Below are 25,202 nucleotides of genomic sequence, written 5' to 3'. Positions count from 1 at the left end.
AGGATTTTACGGGGAAAATATTAAACAAGGCAGGAAGCTTCAAAAACATGGAAGGAATACACAGAGTCGCTATACCAAAAAAGACTTGGTTAACGTTCAGCCATTTCAGGAAATAGCATATGAAGAGGAATCCATGGTACTGAAGTAAGAAGTCCAAGCTGCTCTGAAGGCATTGGTGAAAAACAAGCCTCCAGGAATTGGTGGAATACCAATTGAGATGTTTCAACAAACAGATGCAGTGCTTCAAGTGCTCACTAAGCCAAGAAATTTGGAAGACAGCTACCTGGCCAACCAACTGGAAGAGATCTATATTTATGCCCATTCCAAAGAAAGGTGATCCAACCCAATGTAGAAGTTATCAAACAATATCATTAATATCACATGCAAGTAAAATTTGGCTGAAGGTCATTCAAGAGCAGCTGCAGCAGTACACTGACAGGAAACTGCCAGAAATTCAAGGATTCAGAAGAGGACGTGGAACCAGGGATATCACTGCTGATGTCAGATGGGTCTTGGCTGAAAGCAGAAAATACCAGAAGGATGTTTACCTGTGTTTTATTGACTATGCAAAGGCACTCGACTGTGTGGATCATAACAAATTATGGATAACATTGTGAAGAATAGGAATTCCAGAACACTTAATTGTGTTCATGGGGAACCTTTACATATATTGAGAGGCAGCCGTTGGAACACAACAAGGGGATACTATGTAGTTTAAAATCAGAAAAGGTATGGGTCAGGGTTGAATCCTTTCACCATACATATTCAGTCTGTATGCTGAGAAAATAACCCAAAAAGATGGACTATATGAAGAAGAACGGGCATCGGGATTGGAGGAAGACTCATTCACAACCTGCATTACGCAGATGACACAACCTTGCTTGCTGAAAGTGTAGCAGACTTGAAGCACTTACTAATGAAGATCAAAGACCACAGCCTTCAGTATGGATTACCCCTCGACATAAAGAAAACAGAAATCCTCACAACTGGACCCGTAAGCAACATCGTAATAAATGGAGAAAAGATTGAAGTTGTCAAGGATTTCATTTTACTTGGGTCCATAATCAACAGCCATGGAAGCAGCAGTCAAGAAATCAAAAGACGCATTGCATTGGGAAAATATTAAACAGACCCCTCATCACACGCGGTGCCCTCACTGTGGAGTGTGTGTTCCCAGCAGGACGCAGGTCCCTGGGTGGCCCCGCAGCCCTGCCCGAGCCCCGGACCCTGGGGACGCTTCCGCGCGCTCGCCCCACTTGCTCTGGCCGGGGTCGGTCTCCTGAACGCCCAGTCTGGGGTTCCCTGCCGCACCCGAAGCCCCGCGTCCAGGGAGGAGGCGCCGGTGTCGGTCCCGGGCGGAGCGCGCGTGTCAGAGGCGGACGTCAGGGGAGCCGGGCGGGGCGGAAGCCGGGTCAGCTCAGCGGAGCGTCCACGGACGCCGCACGTCACTCACCGACACGGGGTCACAGCCGCTTTGTCCAATCAGGAGCGCCCGGGCGGCCTGGCAAACTCTCCAATCAGGGCCCGGGGTGGGCCGGCGCGCCGCAGCCCCGCTCGGACGTCATCGGTCTGCGCGGTCGCGGCGCGAACGTTTGGGACGTGCGCCGCTGGGTTCCTGGTGTCCGGTTCCCGCGGAGAGGACCCCGGAGGGTTTCACGAGCCCAGAGATGGTGAGCGCGGAGCAGGGTCTCCCGAGACGGGGCGAGGGAAAGGGCTTGTTGGGAACCTGCCATGAGTGCGGCCCCGGCCTTCCGCCTACACCCCGGTCTCCGGCCCCGAGCCCGCGAACGGGCGGCTGGGCCCTCGGCATTCCCGCACGGGGCGCCACACTGCGCCGGCAGCCGGGACCCGGGCGTCCTGTCCGTCCCTGCTCCCGACGACCGAGCCCGGAGCCCGGAGCCCCGAGTCCCGCACACACTGAGCGGAGGGTTCGACTCGTTAAGGGGATGCTAGTGGGGGGTGCTCCCGGGACCCCTTCTCCACAGAGCCAAAAGCGGTGAGCCGGTCAGGATGGGCTGTGGATGCCCCAGGGGATCTGGTTTCCCCCGAAGCTTTCGGATGTGGGGGAAGTAGGTGCCCAATCCACCACCCTGTACTCCTTCCCTAGTTATTTATAGGGCTGGCATTAAATCTGCGCATCCCACATCCCTCCCTCCATTCCCAAATGTCAGCTCCCCTGCTTTAAGTCATAGCCTTGTCAACTGTTTGTGAACAAGCTGTAAAACTTCAGTTTATTATTTTTCTAGTAGTAATGGGCGGCTCTTATTAAAAGATTTGTTCTATGTTTGTGAACATTTTACTTCTCAGTGCCTAGGGCTAATCCCAGAAGCCAAAGCTGCCATTTCTCTTGGGAAACGTCGTGAACTTCAGCTCCTGGATTATCACCTTCCAGAGGACTTCCCCTCCTCCCATCCGGAGTGGGAATGGGAATGTCTTGATATATCACTTTCCTCTGAGAAAGGCTTTGTGGAGATTTTCTTCACCATTTCTGTTTTCAGTCTTTGGAGACTCATTAGTCTTCAGCTGACAGGACACTGTAAATTAAGGGAAAATATGAAAATTATCCCTGCCCTCCGGGTTCTCACAAAGCACTGATAGGAGAAATACTAGCCCCAAGGATACGGAAAACCAGTGAGGAGGATAGAACACCCTGAAAAGCAGCCCACACTTCGCACACAGGGTGGGGCGCTGTCCAGTGTTGTTTGGAGTCTGGTCAGGAACAGCTCAAGGTGCAGGCTGGGGAGGGGATGTGCCACGTGGTGGTGCCCTGACTTGGGGCCTGATTTTTGAGTCAGACGTGTCTGCATTCCAGGTCACCACTGCCCTTCCCTGGGTTTGTCACCAAATATAAAATACATTGAGTTAATACAGCTTGAAAGAAAATATTTTGAAAGAGGCAAGAAAGGGGTGAATTTCAGGGGGAAAAAATTAGAATTTCTGGTCTTAGATTTTTTTTTAATTGTGCTTTAAGTGAAAGTTTACAGTTCAAGTTCGGAATCAACTCCACGGCAGTAGGTGGGTTTTACGTGAAAGTTTACAGTTCAAGTTAGCTTTTCATACAAAAATTCATATACACATTGTTATGTGACCCTAGTTGCTGTCTATAATGTGAAAGCAGACTTTTTTCCACTCTGGATTTCCTGTGCTCATTCAGCCTGCTCCTGTCCCTTTTCGCCCTCTCATCGCACCTTAGAACAGGAGCTGCCCATTTAGTCTCATGTATCTACTTGGGCTAAGAAGCACTGTCTTCAGGAGTATCGTTTTATGTCTTATAGTCGAGTCTAGTCTTTGTCTGAAGAGTTGACTCTGGGAATGGTTTCAGTTCCGGGTTAACAGTTCAGGGGCCATGTCTTCCAGGGTCCCTTGAGTTTCAGTCAGACCATTTTTTTTTTTTCATTATTAACTTTTATTGAGCTTCAAGTGAACGTTTACAAATCAAGTCAAACTGTCACATATAAGTTTATATACACCTTACTCCATACTCCCACTTGCTCTCCCCCTAATGAGTCAGCCCTTCCAGTCTCTCCTTTCGTGACAATTTTGCCAGCTTCCAACTCTCTCTATCCTCCCATCCCCCCCTCCAGACAGGAGATGCCAACACAGTCTCAAGTGTCCACCTGATACAAATAGCTCACTCTTCATCAGCATCTCTCTTCTACCCACTGTCCAGTCCCTTTCATGTCTGATGAGTTGTCTTCGGGAATGGTTCCTGTCCTGTGCCAACAGAAGGTCTGGGGACCTTGACCGCCGGGATTCCTCTAGTCTCAGTCAGACCATTAAGTATGGTCTTTTTTGTGAGAGTTTGGCAGACCATTAAGTTTTTATGTGAATTTGAGTTCTGCACCCCACCTTTGTCCTGCTCCATCAGGGCCTCTCTGTTTTGTTCCTTGTCAGGGTGGTCATTGGTGGTAGCCAGGCACCACCTAGTTCTTCTGGTCCCAGGCTGATGGAGTTTCTGGTTTATGTGACCCTTTCTGTTTCTTGGGCTTATATTTTCCTCATGTCTTGTGTTCTTCATTCTCCTTTGCTCCAGGTGGGTTGGGACCAATTGATGCATCTTAGATGGCTGCTTGCTAGCTTTTAAGACCCCAGATGCTCCTTCCCAAAGTGGGATGCAGAACATTTTCTTAATAAACTTTGTTCTGCCAGTTGACCTAGATGTCCCCTGAAACCATGGACCCCAGACCCCCACCCCTGCTACTCTGTCCCTTGAAGTGTTTGGTTGTATTGAGGAAACTTCTTAGCTTTTGGTTTAGTCCAGTTACGCTGACTTCCCCGGTATCGTGTGTTGTCCTTCCCTTCACCTAATATAATTCTTATCAAGTTAGTGAATACTCCTCTCCCTCTGCACACTTGCAACCATCAAAAAATATGTTCTTATGTGTTTAAAACTTTTCTTGAGTTCTTATAGTAGTGTTCTCATATAATATTTGTCCTTTTGCACCAGTCTTACATTCTTTTTGATGGTCCATAAAACAAAAAAACAAAACTCGTTGCCACTGAGTCGATTCCAACTCATAATGACCGTATAGGACAGAGTAGAACTGCACCATAGGGTTTCTAAGGAGCAGCAGTGGATTAGAACCACTGAACTTTTGGGTGAGCAACTGAGCTCTTCCCCACTGAGCCACCGGGCGCCTGTGATGGTCCATAGTGAGTGAATAACCTTGACTGGGTAGTCACTTGCCTGAGGACGGTGATTCCAAACTAAAGCCAGTCTCACGCCAGCAGAGGGAGGTGAACGAAGGTGGTTGTTACTGGGCAGCATCCCCTGCAGGTCTTGTAGCTGTTCACACCTATGTCAAAAGGAGCCTTGTGTCCTGAGGGAAGCTCCGGAGCCCTGCAGAGTTGGAGAGCCTCACGTGGCTCTGCTTGTGGGGGATGCTCTTCTGAGGATGTTGTTGCCCTCGTCTTGGGGCTGTTTTGAGACTAGGCTTGCTTTGTGCTTTCGTAGAGTTGGCACAATGAGGGTGTAATGTGTCTGAGGGCAGAGGTAGGGTGGACTCCTTTAGGTTCTGTCTTCTGGAGAAGCTCTGTATGAATCTAAGATTTCAGCTGTGTTTCAGAATCCCAAGCTGACTCAGGGTGAGAATGACCTCATAACAGTTGAAGCCGAGGGGTGGGGAGAAGGGAGTGTGGAGGTCCCAGTGTTAATTCCCGTGGCTGCTTAGATCCTCCACCCTCCATGGCCAGGGAGTGACCCAACCTAGTGATTGTGTCTCAGCAGCAAGAGGCTGGACTGGGCATGGGTTTAACCTTCTCAGTGTGGGTTTTCCTGGTAAACTGTGTTAAGCAGGCTGCTCATGTGAGCTGGTTCAAGTGCTTGCTTTCCTTCCCTTTGTATTCCTTTATCGGTATTGCCGCCATGTCCGTTGTTTCCCTAAAGATTTGGTCAGTAATCGCCTTCTGTTGTTTGTGTAACATATTTATTTTCTTAGGAGAAATATAAATGGAATGACAGAAGATGTAAGTAAAACAAGAATTCTGGAAACAAACAGTTTTTTTCCTTTTTGATGAGAAAGCCTCAGTATATGAGAACGGTATATTTCACGTCTCAGACACACTTTTTATAGACAGTTTTTTTTCTTTTTTCATTGTGTTTTAGGTGAAAGTTTACAGTGCAAATTAGATTCTCTTTTGGAATTTGTATATATTGTTTTGTGACATTGGTTGCAGTCCCTGCGATATGTCAACACTCTTCCCCTTTCCCTTTACACCCCGTGTTCATTTGTCCAGATTTCCTGTCCATTCCTGCCTTCTTGTCATTGGTTTGTGTGGGTGTTGACCATTTGATCTCGTATACTTGATTGAACTAAGAAGCGTGTTCTTTGCATGTGTTATTATTTGGTTTATAAGTCTGTCTATCTTTGGCTGAAATGTGGACTTCGGGGGTGGCTTCATTTCTGAGTTAGAAGAGTGTCTGGGTGTCATAGTCTCAGGGTTCCTCCAGTCTCTGTCAAACCAGAAGTCCGTTCTTTGTTTGTGAATTTGAGTTTTGTTTTACATTTTTCTCCAGCTCTATGCAGAACCACCTTTTGTGATCCCTGTTAGGGCGGTAAGGGGTGGTAACCGAGCACCGTCTAGTTGTTCTGGGCTGCGGCTGGTGGAGGCTGTGGTTCATGTGGTCCTTTAGTCCTTTGGTTGGTATTTTCCTTGTGTCTTTGGTTTTCTTCGTTCTCCTTTGCTCCGAATGTGGAACCAACAGGTGTATTTTAGATGGTTACTAGCAAACTTTTAAGACACCAGATGGCGCTTACCAAAGTAGGATGTAGAACATTTTCTGTGTGAACTACGTTACGCCAGTTGACCTCGATGTCCAAAAGTAGACCGTGGTCTCCATAGACAGTTTCTGTGTGTGTATGTGTCCCTTGAAATTTTTGAAACCTAAAAGACTATACTATTCCTAGGAGCCCCAGTGGCACAGTTGTTAAGCACTTGGCTGCTGACTGAAAGGTGGGCGGCTCGACCCACCTGCTGCTCCGGGGAGGATGATGTGGCAGTTTACTTCCATGAGGATTTACGACCTTGGAAAACCCTGTGCGGTAGTCCCGGTTTTTCCTGTAGGGTTGCTATGAGACTGAACCGACTCGATGTCAGTGGATTTTTTTGGTTTCTGTTACAGTGGTGGATAGGCGTGGTTAGAAGGGATGTTCTCGTCTTGTCAATATTAGGGGGAAAATGTCTAATTTTTCAGAATTAAGTATAATGTTAGTTGTAGGTTTTTATTTTTTTTTTTACCAGGTGGAGTAAGTTCTCCTTTCTTCCAAGTTTTATGAGAGTATTTATTATGAATGGGTGTTGGATTTTGTTAGTTTTTATGTGTCTGTTGATATGGTCGTATGGTTTTTTTTTAAGCCTGTTGATGTAATAACTTTCATTAATTGTTTTGAAGATGTAGAACCAGTTTGGCATACCAGCAGTGCATCCCATTTGGTCATGGTGTGTAATTCTTTTTATAAATTGTTGGATTCAGTTGGCTAATATTTTCTTAAAGATTTTTCTATTTATGTTCTTAAGATATAATTGGTATGTAATTTTTTTCCTGGTTTTATGCCTTTGTCTGGTTTTGGTGTCTGGGTAATGTTGGCCTCACTGAATGAGTTCGGAAGTGTTCCTTCCTCTTCTGAGTCAGAATCGACTCGATGGCAGCGGGTTTGATTTTTGGGTTTTATTTTTTTTTATTGTAAGGGTTGGTGTTGTTTCTTAAACTTGGTGGAATTTGCCTTTATGTAGATTTGAATGCCAGGTCTATATCACTTTCCTTCTCTGTGAAGAACTTCTTTTAGCATTTCTTGCAAGGCGAGATTAGCCACCAATTGCCGTCAAGTTGAATCCAGTGTGTCAGGGTAGAACTGTGCTAAGATAGAAGGCCAGGAGGGGGCTGTGGATGGATGATCCCTTTTCACTTGTGGAGTGCTGGGGGGCTGAGGCAGCGTATGTCCCTTCCTGCAGGTCAGTTAGGCTCTGCTAAAGTACTTTCCCTTGAGGGGAGGCCATTGTTAAGGAGAACGGAGCACTATCTTATAATGGTTACTTTTCCCATTTCCCCCTGTGGAAGTCTGAATTATTTTTTTCTTCAAGCTTTACAAAGAGAACCTGGTGTGGCTCTTGGAGACAAAACTCAGGAAAGTCTGGTGTCCTCTGAGACTGGGTGTCACAGTTAATTTTGTGTGTGAGCTCGGCTAGGCTGAGGTTCCCGGGTGTTTGGCCAAACACTAGTCTAGTTGCTGTCGTGGTATAGTTACATGTGATTTAATCAGTTGGCCTTGGGTAGAGCAGGTTACCTTCCATACTGTAATGTAATCACCTTCCGTAATGCAGTGTAAGGAAATGTAGTCAGTCACTTAAGGTCAGGCTAATGTACTGTGCATACTAAAACTTGTCACCTCTGTGCCATGAAAAGACCAGAATGAGAATTGTGTGCACGCCAGAGAAGGCCAAGGGGCCAAGGAATGTGTAGAGCTGCTGACAAGGAAGGAAATGACATGGCTGTGACCCCGATTTGGACTTTTAGCCTCCAGATCTGTGACAAAATAAATTTCTGTTCTTTGAAGCCACTCATTTGTGGTATTTGTGTTATAAACAGGTGCTAGGTAACTAAGACAGAATGTGGGACCAGGAAGTGGGCTCTTGGCTGTATGAAATACCTGAAATGTGGAAGTGATTTTGCAATTGGGTAATTGGTAGAAGCAGGAGGAATTTTGATGAGCTTGATAGTAAGGCCTAAGATTGTCTTGTTGAGGTTATTGGTAGAATTATGGGCATTAAGGGTGATTCTGAAGATGACTCAGAATTGAGAGCCATGGGGAAGACTTATATCATAAACAGAACGTTGCTAAAACGTGGATGTTAAACATGCTGTTGGTGCGGCTCTACAAGGAAACAGTGAACATGTTACTGGACTTGGAGGAAATTATTTCTAAATTCTGTTTGAATGTTTTGTGGAAGTTAAAGCTTGTAAGTAATGAACTTGGATGTTTGGCTGAGGAGATTTTCGAGCATCGCCTTTAGAAGTGGTGTGGCTTCTCCTGATAGTAAAATTCAGAAGGAAAGACATAGACTTAAAAACGGAACAGTGAGAAAGTGACTTCTCTTTACTGCCGCTTACGGGTGTTACTTGTGTTAGAGCACTGGATAACGAAGCCACTGGTCGTCCAGGAGTGTTTTTCTCTAAGCTAGACCACTCTGCCTCCAGGAATTAGTCATATACCCTTTAAGTGTTCCTACCTGCACGGTTTCTACCTCCACTAAGTGGTGATTCTCTGTATCAGCCTGTCTTTTCAGTTTTGGGGCAGCTGGTTTGCCCTGTGACCTCAGGTCTCTGCTGGATCTGAGAAGAGTGTTGATTTTCAGTTTTGTCCTTCTCGCGACCATGTGAATGCTGACATCCAAGGTCTTTACAAGCCGGACCAGAACTTGGAAGTCCCTGTCTTTTTCAGTAATGTTTCACAGTTTTTCCCTTGCATTCATATTCTATTTCTTTATTAGACTAATTAAATTTCCTTCTTACCACAATATGCATTAGCTTTTTACAATTAATTTTTGCAGTTAAAATTGTTATTGTCTGAAAAGGTAATGAGGTATTTTTGTATTGTTTCTGTACTGGAATCTTGTTAAAAATCTTATTCTTTGATAACGTTTTTGTTCTCTTGGGGTCTTCCATGCACACTTGTTAAAGCTACACACATAAAGAAAAAGTTTTTTTTTACTTATGAGTGTCGTACATTTGTTTATTTTCTGGTGGCACTGGATTGGATCAATAATACAATGTTGACTGTTGTTAGGTACCCTCGAGTCGGTCCCGACTTGTAGTGACCATATGTACGGCAGAACGAGACACTGCTTGGTCCTGCGTCCATCCTCACGATCATTGTTATGCTTGAGTTCATTGCTGCAGCCACTGTGTCAATCCATCTCATTGAGAGTCCTCCTCTTTTTCGTGACCCTCCACTTTACGTAGCATGATGTCCTTCTCTAGGGACTGATAAACCAAACCCACTGTCTATGAGTCAATTCCAAATCATAGCAACTCTGTAGGACAGATTAGAGCTACCCCATTTCAAGGGATTTCAAGGCTGTAATCATTATGGGAGCAGGTTGCCACATCATCATCCCTCGGTGTGGCTGGTATGTTTGAACTGTTGGCCTTTGAGGTAGCATTGTAGTACTTAACCATTGCACTATCAGGGACCCTTCTAAAGTGACTACGAACAAACCCATTGCCATTGAGTCGATTCCAACTTATAGCAATCCCAGAAGACAGAGTAGAACTGCCCCATAAGATTCCTAAGGAGCAGCTGGTGAATCGAGCTGCCGGCCTTTTGATTAACAGCCATAGCTCTTAACCACTGAGCCACCAGGGCTCCAAGGTGACTGTAAAACCCACCCACTGCCATTGAGTCGATTCCGACTCATCGCGACCCTATATAGAGTATGCAAATTAAGTGATTACAGTCTATTATACAGATGAAGTGTCTGGCCTACTGAGAGGGGATTGGTCAGTTTGTGGCCCTTGTACGAGGGCCATGCCTTAAATTGATGAAAAACTTGCTTATGTATGCAGCCAACCCCACAGAGATTGGATGACAGAAGCAGAAGGAAGAAAGAAGAAAGAAGCAGAGAGGGAGGAGGAGGCAAGGAATGTCCTAAAAGAACTGTAACATAGGTCAAGGCTATAACACTGAAGGTGGCGACAAGCCTGGAAGGAGCCTTGTGGCAGTGCTGACAGTAGGGAGTCGGGAGGCAGAGAGGCCTGTCCTCGAGGCTGAGAGGAGGCCTGTCCTGAGGGGGCTGAGAGGAGGCCTGCATGGCCAAAAGGAGCTGAGACACCTGTCCCACAGTGAAGAAGGGACACTTCGTCTATGTGCTTCCTGACCCTGGTCCTGGTCCTGAGTTGTAGTCTGTTGATCCTGATCTGAGTTGTACTCTGTTACTCTTTTCTGTTACTCCCTTAACAAACCATTTAACTGTAAGTATAGCCTGTGAGCCCTGGGTGGCCACTGCAGCAGTTTATCAACCCAGCAGAGAAGTAGAGAGTGCTGCAGGGATGACGGCCTGTGTCAGAAGCGGTAGAAAGGTTGGAGAATGGAGGGACGGCCGACCACCACCTCCTGGGAATCAGCCTTGGGCTGATCGTGGTGCCCATTTTACCACCTGGGGTTAAGACAGGTTCCGACCCTATTATGACTCCCACCATTTTTATACCCACCCTCACACTGTCTGCACCAGGGCTGCTGAAGACCAGCTCCCAGTACAGTGATTCACTAGGCAGACTCAGAGGATTTGGGGTAAAGTCACACAACTGTTACTACAGCCAAAGAGCACTCAGGGAAAGTGCCCGTAAGGAAACATCCATAGTAGACAGTGCACGTTGTTCTTTGATTTCATTTTATTACAAACATTACTGTGGGTTTATATATGCGTATATGTGTATATAAAGGGTGATTTTTAAATTTTATCCGTATTTAAGTATGCAGTTTAACAGGCTTAAGTTGCAGAGTCCTTTCACAGTAGAATCACCCAGGCTGTACTTCATTCCTTAAGGAGTGATTTATGATAACAGTTGTGAGTTATCCTACAGAGCAGCGTATTAGAGACACAGGATTCCTAGTGGCAGGTGACCCTGTACGCACCTAGTGCCTAGCATGTACCAAAGTTCCAGACTCACTGCGGGAAAGCAGGGATTCAGCATAAACCATATTGTGTGCATAAAGACTTTAGGTTCAGTGAGCCACTCTTAACATTAGTGGTTGTTGGAACCATCCTGAAATCCAAGTTCTCACACAGTAATCAAGGGCCAACTTGTAAGCATAAGGAGTCCCATGTTATGTTAACTCTTTTCTGCACACTACACAATGGGACTTTGTTACTACAGCGTGTAAGATAGGTTTACCATCAGTAGTTACGGCTGACCTGTGGAGCTCATTTTGCGGAAGATCATTCAAAAGCCACTGCAGCAGTACGTCCACAGGCAACTGCCAGAAACTTAAGCTGATTCAGAAGACGATGTGGAAGGAGGGGTATCATTGGTGATGGCAGATGGATCCTGGCTGAAAGCGGAGAATACCAGAAAGATGTTTACCTGTGTTTTATTGACTGTGCAAAGGCATTTGACTGTATAGATTATAACAAATTATGGATGAAATTGTGAAGAATGGGAATTCCAGAACACTTAATTGTGCTCATGAGGAACCTGTACATATACCAAGAGGCAGTTGTTTGAACAGAACAAGGGGATCCTGCGTGGTTTAGAGTCATGAAAAGTGTGCATCATACTTATTCAATCTGCATGCTGAGCAAATAATCCGAGAAGGCAGACTGTACGAAGAAGACCAGGACATCAAGATTCGAGGAAGACTCGTTAACAACCTGCGTTATGCAGATGACAGAACCTTGCTTGCTGAAAGTAAAGAGGACTTGAAGTACTACTGATGAAGATCAAAGACTACAGCCTTCAGTATGAATTACACCTCAACATAAGAAAAACAAAAATCCTCACAACTGGACCAGTAAGCAGTGTCATTATAAACGGAGAAAAGATTGAAGTTGTCAAGGATTTCATTTTACTTAGACCTGTAATACCCATGGAAGCAGCAGCCAAGAAATCAAACTATGTGTTGCATTGAGCAAATCTGCTGCAAAAGACCTCTTTAAAGCATGAAGAAGGAAAAATGTCACCTTGAAGACTAAGGTGCGCCTGACCTAAGCTGTGGTATTTTCGGTCACCTCAAATGCATGCAAAAGCTGAACAATGAATGAGGAAGACTGGAGAAGAATTGATGCCTTTGAATTATGGTGTTGGCGAAGAATATTGAATATACCGTGGAGTGCGAAAAGAACGAACAAATCTGTCTTGAAAGAAATACAGCCAGAATGCTCCTTAGAAGTGAGGATTGCGAGACTTTGTCTCACATACTTTGGCCATATTATCAGGACAGATCAGTCCCTGGAGAAGGACATCATGCTTAATAAAGTAGAGGGTCAGCAAAAAAGAGGAAAACCCTCAGTGGGATGGACTGACATAGTAGCTGCAACAGTGGGCCCAAGCATAACAACTATGTGAGGATGGCATAGGAATAGGCAGTATTCAGTTGTACATAGGGTCGCTATGAGTTGGCACCAACTCTACAAGAACAACAGGGAGCTCTTTTTGCTCTGTACCACAATAGTGGTATTCCTATACTGCTGTTGGTTTTCTTAATAGGTGAATTCTAGCATCAGAATTTCTGCATGGAAGTATTTTCTCTTTTCCCTGCTCGTGGATGTGAGTGGGCTGATGATCTCTTCCAGAGACATGCTGCACAATGGTTCGTGTTCAAGGGTTGGACTGTTAGGCTTGTGTGCTCAACAGTGAGTGTGAAAATGAGTGAAGTTGGGATACTCCAGAGTGGCTTTGGAGTATCACTTCTTCCTGGAAATTGAGGCAGGGAGTATGTTCTTTTAGAGAAAAGCACTACTAACCCTTTATGTATGTTATAATTCTGGGAAAATTCACAGTTCAATGTTTTTGGACTTCACTTAACTGCTCATCAAAGTTGAACTCATAACCTGTCCCTCAAAGTCAGAGTACTTTTTATGGCTCTTGTGGAAGAAGCTCTGCGGCAGCTTATAACCTTAGAGCATGTGTGTGTGCGCATGAGTGTGAACTAAAGATTGGTGGGCAGCAGCACGGAGGCTCGGGTGTAGGGAATGTGTGGGTGTTTAAATTCTGATGTTTTTTTCCTTCTTAGCTCTAGTTTCTCATTAATACCCTGTTTCCATTAAATAGCTCAAAGAGGAAGGGTAGATAGTGACTGTGTGATAACTATTAAATGAGTTAAAATTAGAACTGCCCCAAAAAGATACTTTCATTTAGCTGATTGGCTTTGTCCACTTCTAATGGCCTGACCTTTTAAAGATATTGTAGGTAGCTGGCCCTTGTTGCAAGCTGGGTTTCTACAGGCCTGTTTACCTCACACGTGGTGAAAATAGAAGGAAAAACTGCCAGTCCTTGAAAGTGTTTTTGTTTCTTAAAAGCTCATCTAGGTTTGATCCTGTGATTCACGTAGTGCCATGATGTGGTGAGCAGTAGGAGAGCAGATGAAATAGTTTCTTCACAAGGCATCGATGGTCTTAAAATGGAAAGAGTTGTTTCAATTGTATAGTATTTATTTCTCCATTGTTCCCTGAAGCCTTCTGATAGAGAGGAATGAGACATGAAGTGGTCAAGTGAAAATGTAGAGACAAATTCCGTGTATTAGCAGTGCTGTTTAGTTTACGAGTTAGTGTGTGTAAACACAAGGTACAGGGTTAAGAGATCTGATGACTTAGTTTATGAGTTAGCACGTGTAAACACAGGGTATAGGGTTAAGGGATCTGATGACTTAGTTTATGAGTTAGTGTGTGTAAACACAAGGTACAGGGTTAAGAGATGTGATGACTTAGTTTATGAGTTAGTGTGTGTGAACACAGGGTACAGGGTTAAGAGATCTGATGACTTAGTATATGAGTTAGTGTGTGTAAACACAAGGTACAGGGTTAAGAGATCTGATGACTTATTTTTTGAGCTAGTGCATGTAAACACAGGGTACAGGGTTAAGAGATCTGAGGACTTAGTTTATGAGTTAGTGCATGTAAACATAGGGTACAGGGTTAAGAGATTCGATGATTTAGTTTTTGAGTTAGCGCTTGTAAATGCAGGATACAGGGTTAAGAGATCTGATGATTTAGTTTTTGAGTTAGCGTGTATAAACACAGGGTACAGGGTTAAGAGATCTGATGACTTAGTTTATGAGTTAGTGCGTGTAAACACAGGGTACAGGGTTAAGAGATCTGATGACTTAGTTTATGAGTTAGTGCTTGTAAACACAGGGTACAGGGTTAAGAGATCTGATGACTTAGTTTATGAGTTAGTGCGTGTAAACATAGGGTACAGGGTTAAGAGATGTGATGATTTAGTTTTTGTGTTAGCGTGTGTAAACACAGGGTACGGGGTTAAGAGATCTGATGACTTCGTCACAGGGTAGTTGTTAGGTAATCCCAGAATCTTGTTTCAGGTTCCTATGGCTTGAGTGCTGTCCCATCCTCCTGCACAGATAAGTTGTATGTTTTAGGAGTCTGTGGTCTTTGAGGATGTAGCTGTGGACTTCACTCAGGAGGAGTGGACTTTGCTGGATCCTGCTCAGAGGAAGCTGTACAGAGATGTGATGCTGGAAACCTTCAGGAACCTGGCCTCAGTAGGTAAGGATGACATTATTTCTTCACTTAGTTATTTAGAGAACAAGCATTTTTTTTTTTGTTCGTAAGGCCTGTTCCAAAATTTGGAATGTGGAAAGAGGAATACATTGATCAGTAGGACAGACATGGTCACCACCATCATGGAGATAGAATGTCATTGTTTCTCGATGACAATGAGAATTTATGTATTAAACTGAATTTTCTTTTTTGCCTTGGTTAGAAGACTTGTCTCTCCTTTATGGTCATCAGTGTGGATATAGGTTTCACAGGTCATTTTGGGTCCCAAAGAAGTTTGGTTTTGAATACCTTGTGAAAATTTTACTGAGTCTGTGAAGTTGCTTTCCATTTTGACCCCTTGTGCCTGTTATTAATGAAGTGTTATTAACTTATTGTATTTTTTTTTTGCTAATAGGAGCATTTTTCCTTGTAAAATTTGTTCACTTTTTGCTTTCAGATGATGAGAATCCATTTAAGGCCATTGGGTCAGTTTCTCAACAGAATACTCATGACAAAAAAATATCCAAGGAAGATAAAATACTACTATTTACAAGAAACGATTCTTGGGCTTCCATTTTAGGAAAAATTTGGGAAGGCTTTAGCATTAAAGATCCACATAAAAAACAGGGGATACCTCTGAGGTGAGTAGCACACACAAGAGAACACAGTATCCCAGGAGAGAAACTTAGTATTTCATGAAATTAGTAAAAGCATACGAATGAGTAAAAAACCCAGATATGCCTACCTCCATCTTTGTTTATTCACAAGAAATTTTCACACCAGTTTTTCATTAAATGTGACTTAGACGTTGAGTGTTTGAAACATAGTTCTGTTGAAAACAATGATTAAAAAAACTTCATATAAGAAACACTGTTTTAAAAATGGAAGTGGTTGAGTCTTCTTTCAAAGCATTCAGCTTATTCCACTTTCAAACAATTCGCTTAGAATAGAAAATAGGGAAGGTCTCAGTCATATTTACTACAAAAATGGTTATTATAGAATCCTGTGGGAATACTTCTTAACAAATGTTAATCATTAATAGATCATTAATAACATCCTTCTGTGTTTTAACAGAGATTATATGGTTGAGAGACTCTGTGAAAGTAATGGAGGTAATCAATGGGGAGAAACCTTCAGCCAGATTCCAAATCTTAATCTGTACATGGAAACAGCTACTAGAGTCAATCCAAATGAATGCACTGAGTGTGGAAAAGTCTTTATTTCTCGTTCATCATTTAAGAGACATGTTGCAAGTCACAATGGACAGAAACCATATCAATGTTTGGAATGTGGGAAAGGCTATTGTTATCCATCGGAACTAAAAAGGCATGTGGGAATTCACAGTGGAGAAAGACCTTATGTGTGTGAGTTATGCTGGAAAACCTTCTTTCATGTCCGATCCTATCAAAGGCATGAAATGGTTCATAGGAAAGAGAAACTATATGGATGTAAGCAGTGTGGAAGTACGTTCAGTTTTCTCGAATCCTTTCAAAGGCATGAAAGGACTCACAGTGAAGAGAAATTCAATGAATGCAAGGAGTGTGGGAAGGTCTTTAAGTGGCCCTCATCTTTAACAAGACATATGAGAACGCACAGTCAAGATAAACCCTATGAATGTAAGCACTGTGGCAAAGCCTTCAAATGGCCTATATCTTTACAGACACATATGAGAACACACACCAAAGATGAATCTTACAAATGTAAGCGATGTGGGAAAGCTTTCATTTGGCCCATATCATTACATACACATAAGAAATCACACTGTGGAGAGAAATCCTATGAATGTAAACAATGTGAGAAAACTTTCAGTTCACCCATATACTTACAAAGACATATGAGAGTGCACACTGTAGAGAAACTTTATGAATGCAATCAGTGTGGGAAAACATTCCATTGGCAGTGTTCCTTACAGAGCCATTTGACAACACATTCTGGAGCCAAACCCTATGAATGTAAAAATTGTGGGAAAGCCTTCAGGTGGCGTATATCCTTACGAGAACATATGAGAAAGCATTCCGGCAAGATAGCTTATGAATGCAAGGAGTGTGGGAAAGCATTCTCGTATCTCCAATCCCTTCGAAGCCATGAAAGGACTCACAGCCAAGAGAAACTCTATGAATGTAGGCAGTGTGGGAAAGGCTTCATTCAACCATTCTACCTTCGACGACATGTGAGAATTCATACTGGCGAGAAACCTTATGAGTGTAAGGAATGTGGGAAAGCCTTTAAGAGTCCCTCATCTTTACCAACACATATGAGACTACACACTGGAGAGAGACCATATGAATGTAAGAAATGTGGGAAAGGTTTTAATTCTTCTTCTGCTTTAAAATATCACACGGGAACACATACAAGAGAGGAATATTATAAATGTATGATGGGAAAGTATCCTAAAAAGTAATTAATGTATCATGCTCTGTAAAATTCATGCCAGGATGAAAATCTTATAAAAATTGTAAATGTGTTATTGCCTTCATTAGTACCTCATCCTTAAAGTGGTTTGGTAGGTTGTGTATTTCTGCTTACTACTTTTCAGAAATAAATACTAAGGGAGAAATAATTTTGTAAGTACTCTTTTAACTATAGTATGTAAGTTTCGTCCAAACAAACTGTTATGGATTGAATTGTGTCCTCCAAAACTGTGTGTCACTGTGGCTAGGCCATGATTCCCAGTACTGTGTGGTTGCCTCCATTTTGTGACCGGAGGTAAATATCCTATGTGTTGTAAATGCTATTCTCTATTATGTTAATGAGACAGGATTAGAGGTAGTTACGTTAATGAGACAGGACAATCTACAGGGTTAGGTTATATCACGAGTCAGTCTCTTTTGAAATATAAAAGAGAGAACGCAGAGAGGAGAGGGACCTGATTGCCACCAAGCAAGAAGATCCAGGAGTAGAGCACATCCTTTGGACCTGGTGTCCATGCACTGAGAATCTCCTAGAACAGGGTTAAGATTGATGTAAAAGGCATTCCCCAGAATTCACAGAGAAACCAAGCTTTCCCATGGAGCTGGTGCACTAAATTTGGACTTCCAGCCTCTTAAACTTTTAGACAATAAATTTCTGTTTGTTAAAGCCATCCACTTGGGATATTCTGTTATAGCAGTACTAGATTTTTTTTTTTTTTTTTAGATAACTAACATATAAACCCGTTGCCATCTTGTCAATTCTGACTCATAATGATCCTATAGGACAGAGTAGAACTGTCCCATAGGGGTTCCAAGTCTATAAATGTTTACAAAAGCAGAGTGCCACATCCTTCTGCCGTGTAGCAACTGGTGGGTTTGAACTGCCAACCTTTCAGTTAGCAGCCAAACATTTTAACAGTACGCCACCAGGGCTCCTCAAGTTTTGACAGGTAGTATTTTTTTTTTTTTACCTTTAGTAAGTAAAAGCTTTGTCTTTCTAGTTTGAAGTCAATAGACCCCTGAATATTTTGAGGTTCGTTTTTAATATGAGCATAGGCTTGCATTTTATGTAATTTTTTAAGTGTTTTGTAAGTAATGATTATTAGAATAATAACGGAATTTGTTGGGATTTTTTTAATTAGGTGTAGTGTGGTAGATAGGTGTGCATCAGCGCTGTATCCTTTTACCATACTTATTCAACCTGTATGCTGATTAGATAATCCAAGTAAGTGGACTATATGAAGAAGACATCAGGATTGGAAGAAGACTCGTTAACAACCTGTGTTACGCAGATGACAAACCTTGCTTACTGAAACTCAAGAGGACTTGAAGTACTTACTAATGAAGATCAAAGACCACAGCCTTCAGTATGGATTGCACTTTAACATAAAGAAAACAAAAATCCTCACAACTGGACCAATAAACAACATCTTGATAAACAGAAAAGACTGAAGTTGTCAGGGATTTCATTTTACTTGCACTCACAATCAATGCCCATTGGAGCAGCAGTCAAGAGATCAAACAACGTATTGCATTGGGGAAATCTGCAAAAATCTTTAAAGTGATAAAAGATGTCACTTTGAAGACTAAGATGCACCTGACCCAAGTCGTGGTGTTTTCAATCGCCTCATATACTTGATGAAGCTGGATAATGAATAAGGAAGACTGATTAAGAATTGACAACTTTAAATTATGGTGTTGGCAAAGAATATTGAATATACCATGGACTGCCAGAAGAACAAACAAATCTGTCTTGGAAGAAGTATGGCCAAAATGCTTCTTTCAAACAAGGAAGGTGTGAATTCATCTCACATACTTGGGGCACTTTTTCAGGAGGGACCAATCTGTGGAGAAGAACATCATGCTTGCTAAAGTAGAGGGTCAGTGAAAAAGAGGAAGAGCCTCAACGCGGTGGTGTATCAACACAGCAGCTGCAGCAGTGGGCTCAAACATAGCAACAATTTTGACGATGGTGCAGGACCAGGCAGTGTTTCATTCTGTTGTACGTAGGGTCGTTATGAGTTGGAACTGACCTGACAGCACCTAACAACAACACCATACTACATTTCAGTGGCATTTCAGCAGGCATATGTCTTTAAGAGTCTTCACCATATGGTCTTCCAGGTGGTACTTCATTCCTTCAGCAGTGATTTATGATAATAGATTTTGAATGTTGTCCAACAGCACAGCTTATTATATACACAGTTACCAGGATTCTTACTGGGAGATGATCATATGAGCACGAACTGCCTAGCATGTACCAAAATTCCACACTCTCTCTAGGAAAGCTGGATTCATCATATTGTGTGCATAAATACTTCAGGCACAGTGAGTCACTTTAACATGCATAGTGGTTGAAACCATCCTGAAATCCAGGTTCTCATGCGATAACCAATGGCCACCTTTGCCGGCAGGCCATTGTAAGCATAAGAAGTCCCATGTCTATGTTAATTCTTTCCTGCACACAACATAATGGAACTTTGTTACTAGAATTTATTAGAGAGCTTTACCATCAGCAAGTAAGACTCACCTACAGATCTCACTTCAGCGTGCACCAGCAGTAGGGGTATTCCTATACTGCTGCTGCTGCTTTTCTGAATAGGTCAATTCTAGCATCAGAATTTCTTTTTTCTTATTTATTGTGCATGAGGTGAAAAGACTTGAATCTTCCTTAACTGTCCTCAGCATGGATGTACATGGGTTTGCTATGAGTCTGAACATTTTCCCTGGCACTTAACAAAAATAAGTGAGGTAAAAATTCTATTTTCGTTTTTTAAGTGCATTTTTATGTGCCATAAAGTTGGTTAAGAGTCATAGGGACCCTATATACAGTACAACGAAACAGTACTTGGTCATGCACCATCCTTACAGTCATTGCTATATTGTAGCATTATTGTAGCCATTGTGGCAGTCTGGAAACCCTGGTGGTATAGTGGTTAAGAGCTTTGCTACTGACCAAAATGTCAGCAGTTCGAATCCATCAGGCACTCCTTGGAAGTGCTATGTGCAGTTCTACTCTATCCTATAGGCTCACTATGAGTCAGAATCGACTCAACAGCAATGGGCTTGGGTTTGCTTTTTTGGTATCAGTCCATTTCCTCCAGGGTCTTCCTCTTTTTTTGCTGACTCTACCAAGTGTCTTAGTGATCTAGTGCTGCTGTAACAGAAGTACCACAAGTGGATGGCTTTAACAAAGACAAATTTATTTTCTTACAGTCTAGTAGGTTAGAAGTCCAAATTCAAGGTGTCAGCTCCAGGGGAAGGCCTTCTCTGTTGGCTCTGGAGGAAGGTCCTTTTCATCAATCTTCTGGACTAAGAGCTCCACACACAAACCCCGGGCTCAAAGGACACACTCTGCTTCTGGCACTGCTTTCTTGGTGGTATGAAGTCCCCAACTCTCCATTTGCTTCCCTTTTCTTTTATCTCTTGTAAGATAAAAGGTGGTGCAGGCCACACCCCAGGGAAGCTCCCTTTACATTGCATCAGGAATGTGACCTAAGCAAGAGTGTTAACATCCCACCCTAATCCTCTAACCACAGCAAAGATTATGATTTATAACACGTAGGAAAATCATAAAATGGAGGACAGCCATGCAATACTGGGAATGATGAGATAACCATGTTGACATATATGTTGGGGGGACACAATTTTAATCCGTGACACCAACTGTGATGTCTTTCTTCAAGGACTAGTCCCTCCTTATGTTCAAAGTACATGAGACGGAGTCTAGCCATCCTCCCTACAAAAGAGAATTTCTCCCAAGACAGATTTGTTCGTTCTTCTGGCAATATGTGGTATATTCAGTATTCGTCGCCAACACCACAAATCAAAGGTGTCAGTTCTTCCATGTTCCTTATTCATTGTTCAACTTTCTCATGCATGAGGTGATTGAAAACACCATGGCTTGGGTCAGGGGCACCTTAGTCCTCAAGGTCACATCTTTGCTTTTCAACATTTTAAGGAGGCCTTTTGTAGAAGATTTGTCCAGTGCAATACGTTGTTTGCGTTCTTGACTGCTGCTTTAATGAGCGTTGATTGTGGATCCAAGTGAAATGAAATCTTTGACAAGTTCAATCTTTTCTCTGTTTATGATGATGTTGCTCATTGGTCCAGATGTGAGGATTTTTGTTTTCTTTATGTTGAGGTGTACTCCATACTGAAGGCTGTGGTCTTTGATCTTCATAAATAAGTCCCTCACATCCTTTTCTCTTTGAGCAAGCAAGATTGAGTCATCTGCGCTTCCTCCAATCCTGATGCCATGTGCTTCATATAGTACAGTTTCTGGGATTAGTTCCTGAGCATACAGTTTGAATAAGTATGATGAAATGATACAAACCTGACGCACACCTATCCTGACTTTAAACCATGCGGTATCCCCTTGTTCTGTCTGAACTGACTCTAAGTCCAGGTCCAGGTTCCTCATGAGCACAATTAAGTGTTAGGGAATTCCTGTCCTTTAAAATGTTATCCATAGTTTGTTAAGATCCACACAGTTGAATGCCTTTGCACAGTCAATAAAACATAGGTAAACATTTCTGGTATTCTCAGTTTTCAGCCCCAGTCCATCTGACACCAGTAATGATATCCCTTTTTCCACATCCTCTTCTGAGTTCAGCTTGAGTTCCCGGCAGTTCCCTGTTGATGTGCTGCTGCAACCATTTTTTAATTATCTTCAACTAAATTTTACTCGTGTTTGATATTAATGATATTGTTTGATAATTTCTGTATTCTCTTGGATCACCTTACTTTGGAATGGCACAAATATGAATCTCTTCCAGTCAGCCAGGTAGCTGTTTTTAAACTTTTTGGACACAGTCAAGTGAGCACGTCCAGTGTTGCATCTGTTTGTTGGAACGTCTCAACTGATATTCCATCAATTCCTGGAGGCATGTTTTTCACGAGTACCTTCAGTTCAGCTTGAATTTCTTCCTTAAATACCATCGGTTCGTGATTTTTGGTACAGTGTCTGTATATTCCTTCATCCCCTTTGGATGCTTCTTGCATCATTCAATATTTTCGCCACAGCATCCTTCAGTATTACAATTTGAAGGTTGAATTTTTTTTCTCCCATTCTTTCAGCTTGAGAAATGCTGAGCGTGTTCTTTCCTTTTGGTTTTCTAACTCCAGGTGTTTGCACATTTCATTATTATACTTTGTTTTCTTGAGCCCTTTCAAATTTTCCGTTCAGCTCTCTAACTTCATCATTTCTTCCGTTTGCTTTAGCTCCTCTACATTCAAGAGCAAGTTTCAAATTCTCTTCTGACATCCATTTTGGTCTTTTCCTTTCCTTCCTGTGTTTTTAATGACTTTTTGCTTACTTCGTGTATGATGTCCTTGATGTTGATCCACAACTCCCTGGTCTTTGGTCATCAGTTTCTGAGTCATCCAATCTGTTTTTAAGATGGGCTGTAAATACAGGTAGGTTTTTTTTAATACACAGGTTCCTACTTTGGCTCCTTTGGACTTTTAATTTACTTCAGCTTGAACTTGAACTTGGATGTGAACAAATGGTGGCCTGTTCTACAGTCGGCCCCTGGCCTCTTCATCGTAGCTTTCCACAGATGTAGTTGATTTGATTCCTGTGTATTCCATTAGGTGAGGTCCACGTGTGTAGTCACTTTATGTAGTTGAAAAAAGGTATTTGTAATGAAGAAGTCTTATAAAATTTTATCACGTGATCTCCGTTTCTGTCACCAACGTCATATTTTCGAACTGCCGATCCTTTGTTTGCAACTTTTGCATTCCAGCTATCAGGATGCACCTTGATTGCACGTTTGATTAATTTCAGAGTGCAGAAGTTGGCAAAAATCTTTTGATTTCTTCACCTTTGGCATTAGTGGTTGGTGCGTAAGATACATAAAATACATAAGATAAAATACATAAGATACATACCTGTGTTAATTTGGCAAAAAACATACATAACCAAGGAAATATTTACCAATATCCATTTCAAAACTTTGTCTTCAAACATCACACCATCTAGGCTCATTTGTCTTAAATTTTAGACACCTCTGGTTAAATCACTGTTATGCATTGAATTGTGTCCCCCAAAACATGTGTCATCTTGGCTAGGCCATGGTTTCCAGTATTTTGTGGCTGTCCTCCATTTTGTAATCAGATGTAATCATCTTCCATATTCTGGTATGTTATAAACCCTGACCTCTGTGTGTTAATGAGGAAAGGTTATGTTAATAAGGCATGATTAGGGAGTGCATGGAATGCCCTTACTCAGCTTACAGGCCTGACCTGATGTTAGGGGAGTTTTCCCTGGAGTTTGGTCTGCATCACCTTTAATCTTAATAGAGATAAAAAGAAAGAGAAGCAAGCAGAGGGAGAGGGACCTCAGTACCAGCAAGAAAGAAGAGCAGGGAGCAGAGCACATCCTTTGAACCCATGGTCTCTTGCTAAGAACCTCTTAGACCTAAGGGAAGATTTGTTTCAAGACACATGGAGGTCTCCAAGGGTCCCTGGCCCACAGATGTTTAAAGGAGACAAGGAGCATCCCCCAAACCAATAGAGAAACCCTTCGTCTAGAACTTGTGCCCTGAATTTGGACTTCTGACCGCCTAAACTTTGTTAAATTTGTGTTTGCTAAAGCCATCCACTTCTCTTTTTCTTATGGCAGCACAAGGTAACTAAGTCACTAATTTGCTACGGTTAGGTCCAACGAATATAGGAGTTGTTGTTAGGTGTCATTGAGTCAGTTCCGACTCATAGTGACTGTAATGGTTAAAATTGTGTGTCAAATTGACTGGGCCATGACTCTCAGTGATTTGATAGCGGTATCATAGTGTGATCACTTTCATGAAGAGATTTGGTATAATGTGATCGTCTCCATGATGGGATCTGCTGTGAGTAGCCAGTCAGTTAAAAGAGTATTTCCTTGGGAGTGTGGCCTGCATTGAATAGAAGTGAATATTCTGGCAAGGCTTGTGGGGTTTTGCTCATTCTGGATCCTGCAGCTGGCTCCTGTTCATCCAATCTCTAGTTCTTGGGACTTGACCTAGCAGCTTACCTACGGTCTTGCCTGCCGATCTTTGGGATTCATTGATCTTCACAGCCTGTGAACAAGAGCCCTGCTTTCCGACCTGCTGATCTTGGGGTCGTCATCCCCTGTGGCTGTGTACATCTGGAGAGGCCTCTTTCCTTACCCACGGTCTTGGAACGTTCCAGTAGCTACAACTGCATGAGCCATTTCCTTGATACAAATTTCTCTCTCTATATACCTGTTGGAAACTCTGGTGGTGTAGCGGGTAGGAGTTATGGCTGCTAACCAAAAGATATGCAGTTCAAATCCACCAGGTGTTCCTTGGAAGCCATATGGGGCAGTTGTACTCACTATGAGTTGGAATCTACTTGACGGCAATGGGTTTTGGTTTGGATATATATTTACACACTTCACTGGTTTTGTTTGTCTAGAGAAGCCAGCCTGAGACAGCGACCTTACGTATGACAAAAGAAACACTGCCTGGTCCTACGTCATCTTCAAATATTGCTATGCTTGAGCCGTCATTGCAGTCACTGTATGGGTCCGTCTTGTTGAGGGTCTTTTTTTTCGTTAACCCTCTGCTTTACCAAGCATGATATCCTTCTCCAGGGACAGATCCCTCCTGATAACACGTCCCCTGTCTTTGCTTTAAGGAGCATTTTCACTGTACTTCTTCTAAGACAGACTTGTTCATTCTTCTGACAGTCCATGGTATATTTAATATTCTTCACCAACACCATAAGTACAAGGTGTCAATTCTTCTGTGTTCCTTATTCACTGTCTAGCTTTCTCATGCATATGAGGGGATTGAAAATATCATGGCTTGGGCCATATGCACCTTAGTCATCAAAGTGACATCTTTGCTTTTTAACACTTTAAAGAGGTCTTTGGCAGCAGATTTGCCCAATGGGATGCGTCATTTGATTTCTTGGCTCTGGCTTCTATGGGTGTTGATCGTGGGTCCAAGTAAGATGAAATCCTTGAAAACTTCAGTCTTTGTATGTTTATGATGATGTTGCTTATTGCTCCATTTGTGAGGATTTTTGTTTTCTTTATGTTCAGGTGCAATCCATACTTAAAGCAGTAGTCTG

At 42.7% G+C, this 25,202-nt stretch overlaps 1 protein-coding gene across 2 annotated transcripts; it reads left to right on the top strand.

Moving 5' to 3' along the window:
* Nucleotides 1-1,562: 1,562 nt before the first annotated feature.
* LOC100672764 (zinc finger protein 555-like) lies at nucleotides 1,563-25,202 on the top strand. 2 transcript variants are annotated; one of them, XM_023540942.2, is made up of 4 exons: nucleotides 1,563-1,670; nucleotides 14,535-14,718; nucleotides 15,170-15,353; nucleotides 15,787-25,202. In XM_023540942.2, the coding sequence occupies exons 2-4, from the start codon at nucleotides 14,685-14,687 to the stop codon at nucleotides 17,111-17,113; spliced, it is 1,545 nt and encodes a 514-aa protein (XP_023396710.1). In that variant the 5' UTR covers nucleotides 1,563-1,670; nucleotides 14,535-14,684; the 3' UTR covers nucleotides 17,114-25,202. The 2 variants fall into 2 exon arrangements, with proteins under 2 accessions (XP_023396710.1, XP_010599542.1); XM_010601240.3 differs by having other exon boundaries at nucleotides 14,592-14,718; nucleotides 15,787-25,192.

Source organism: Loxodonta africana, chromosome 3 (genome assembly GCF_030014295.1).
Source record: "Loxodonta africana isolate mLoxAfr1 chromosome 3, mLoxAfr1.hap2, whole genome shotgun sequence".
NCBI lineage: Eukaryota > Metazoa > Chordata > Mammalia > Proboscidea > Elephantidae > Loxodonta > Loxodonta africana.
This window is presented reverse-complemented; position numbering and strand designations above follow the sequence as displayed.

Coding starts and splice junctions, on each gene's coding strand:
- LOC100672764 (XM_010601240.3), top strand. Junction 14,719..15,169: donor CAGGAACCTGGCCTCAGTAG/GTAAGGATGACA, acceptor TTTTGCTTTCAG/ATGATGAGAATCCATTTAAG. Junction 15,354..15,786: donor AAACAGGGGATACCTCTGAG/GTGAGTAGCACA, acceptor GTGTTTTAACAG/AGATTATATGGTTGAGAGAC.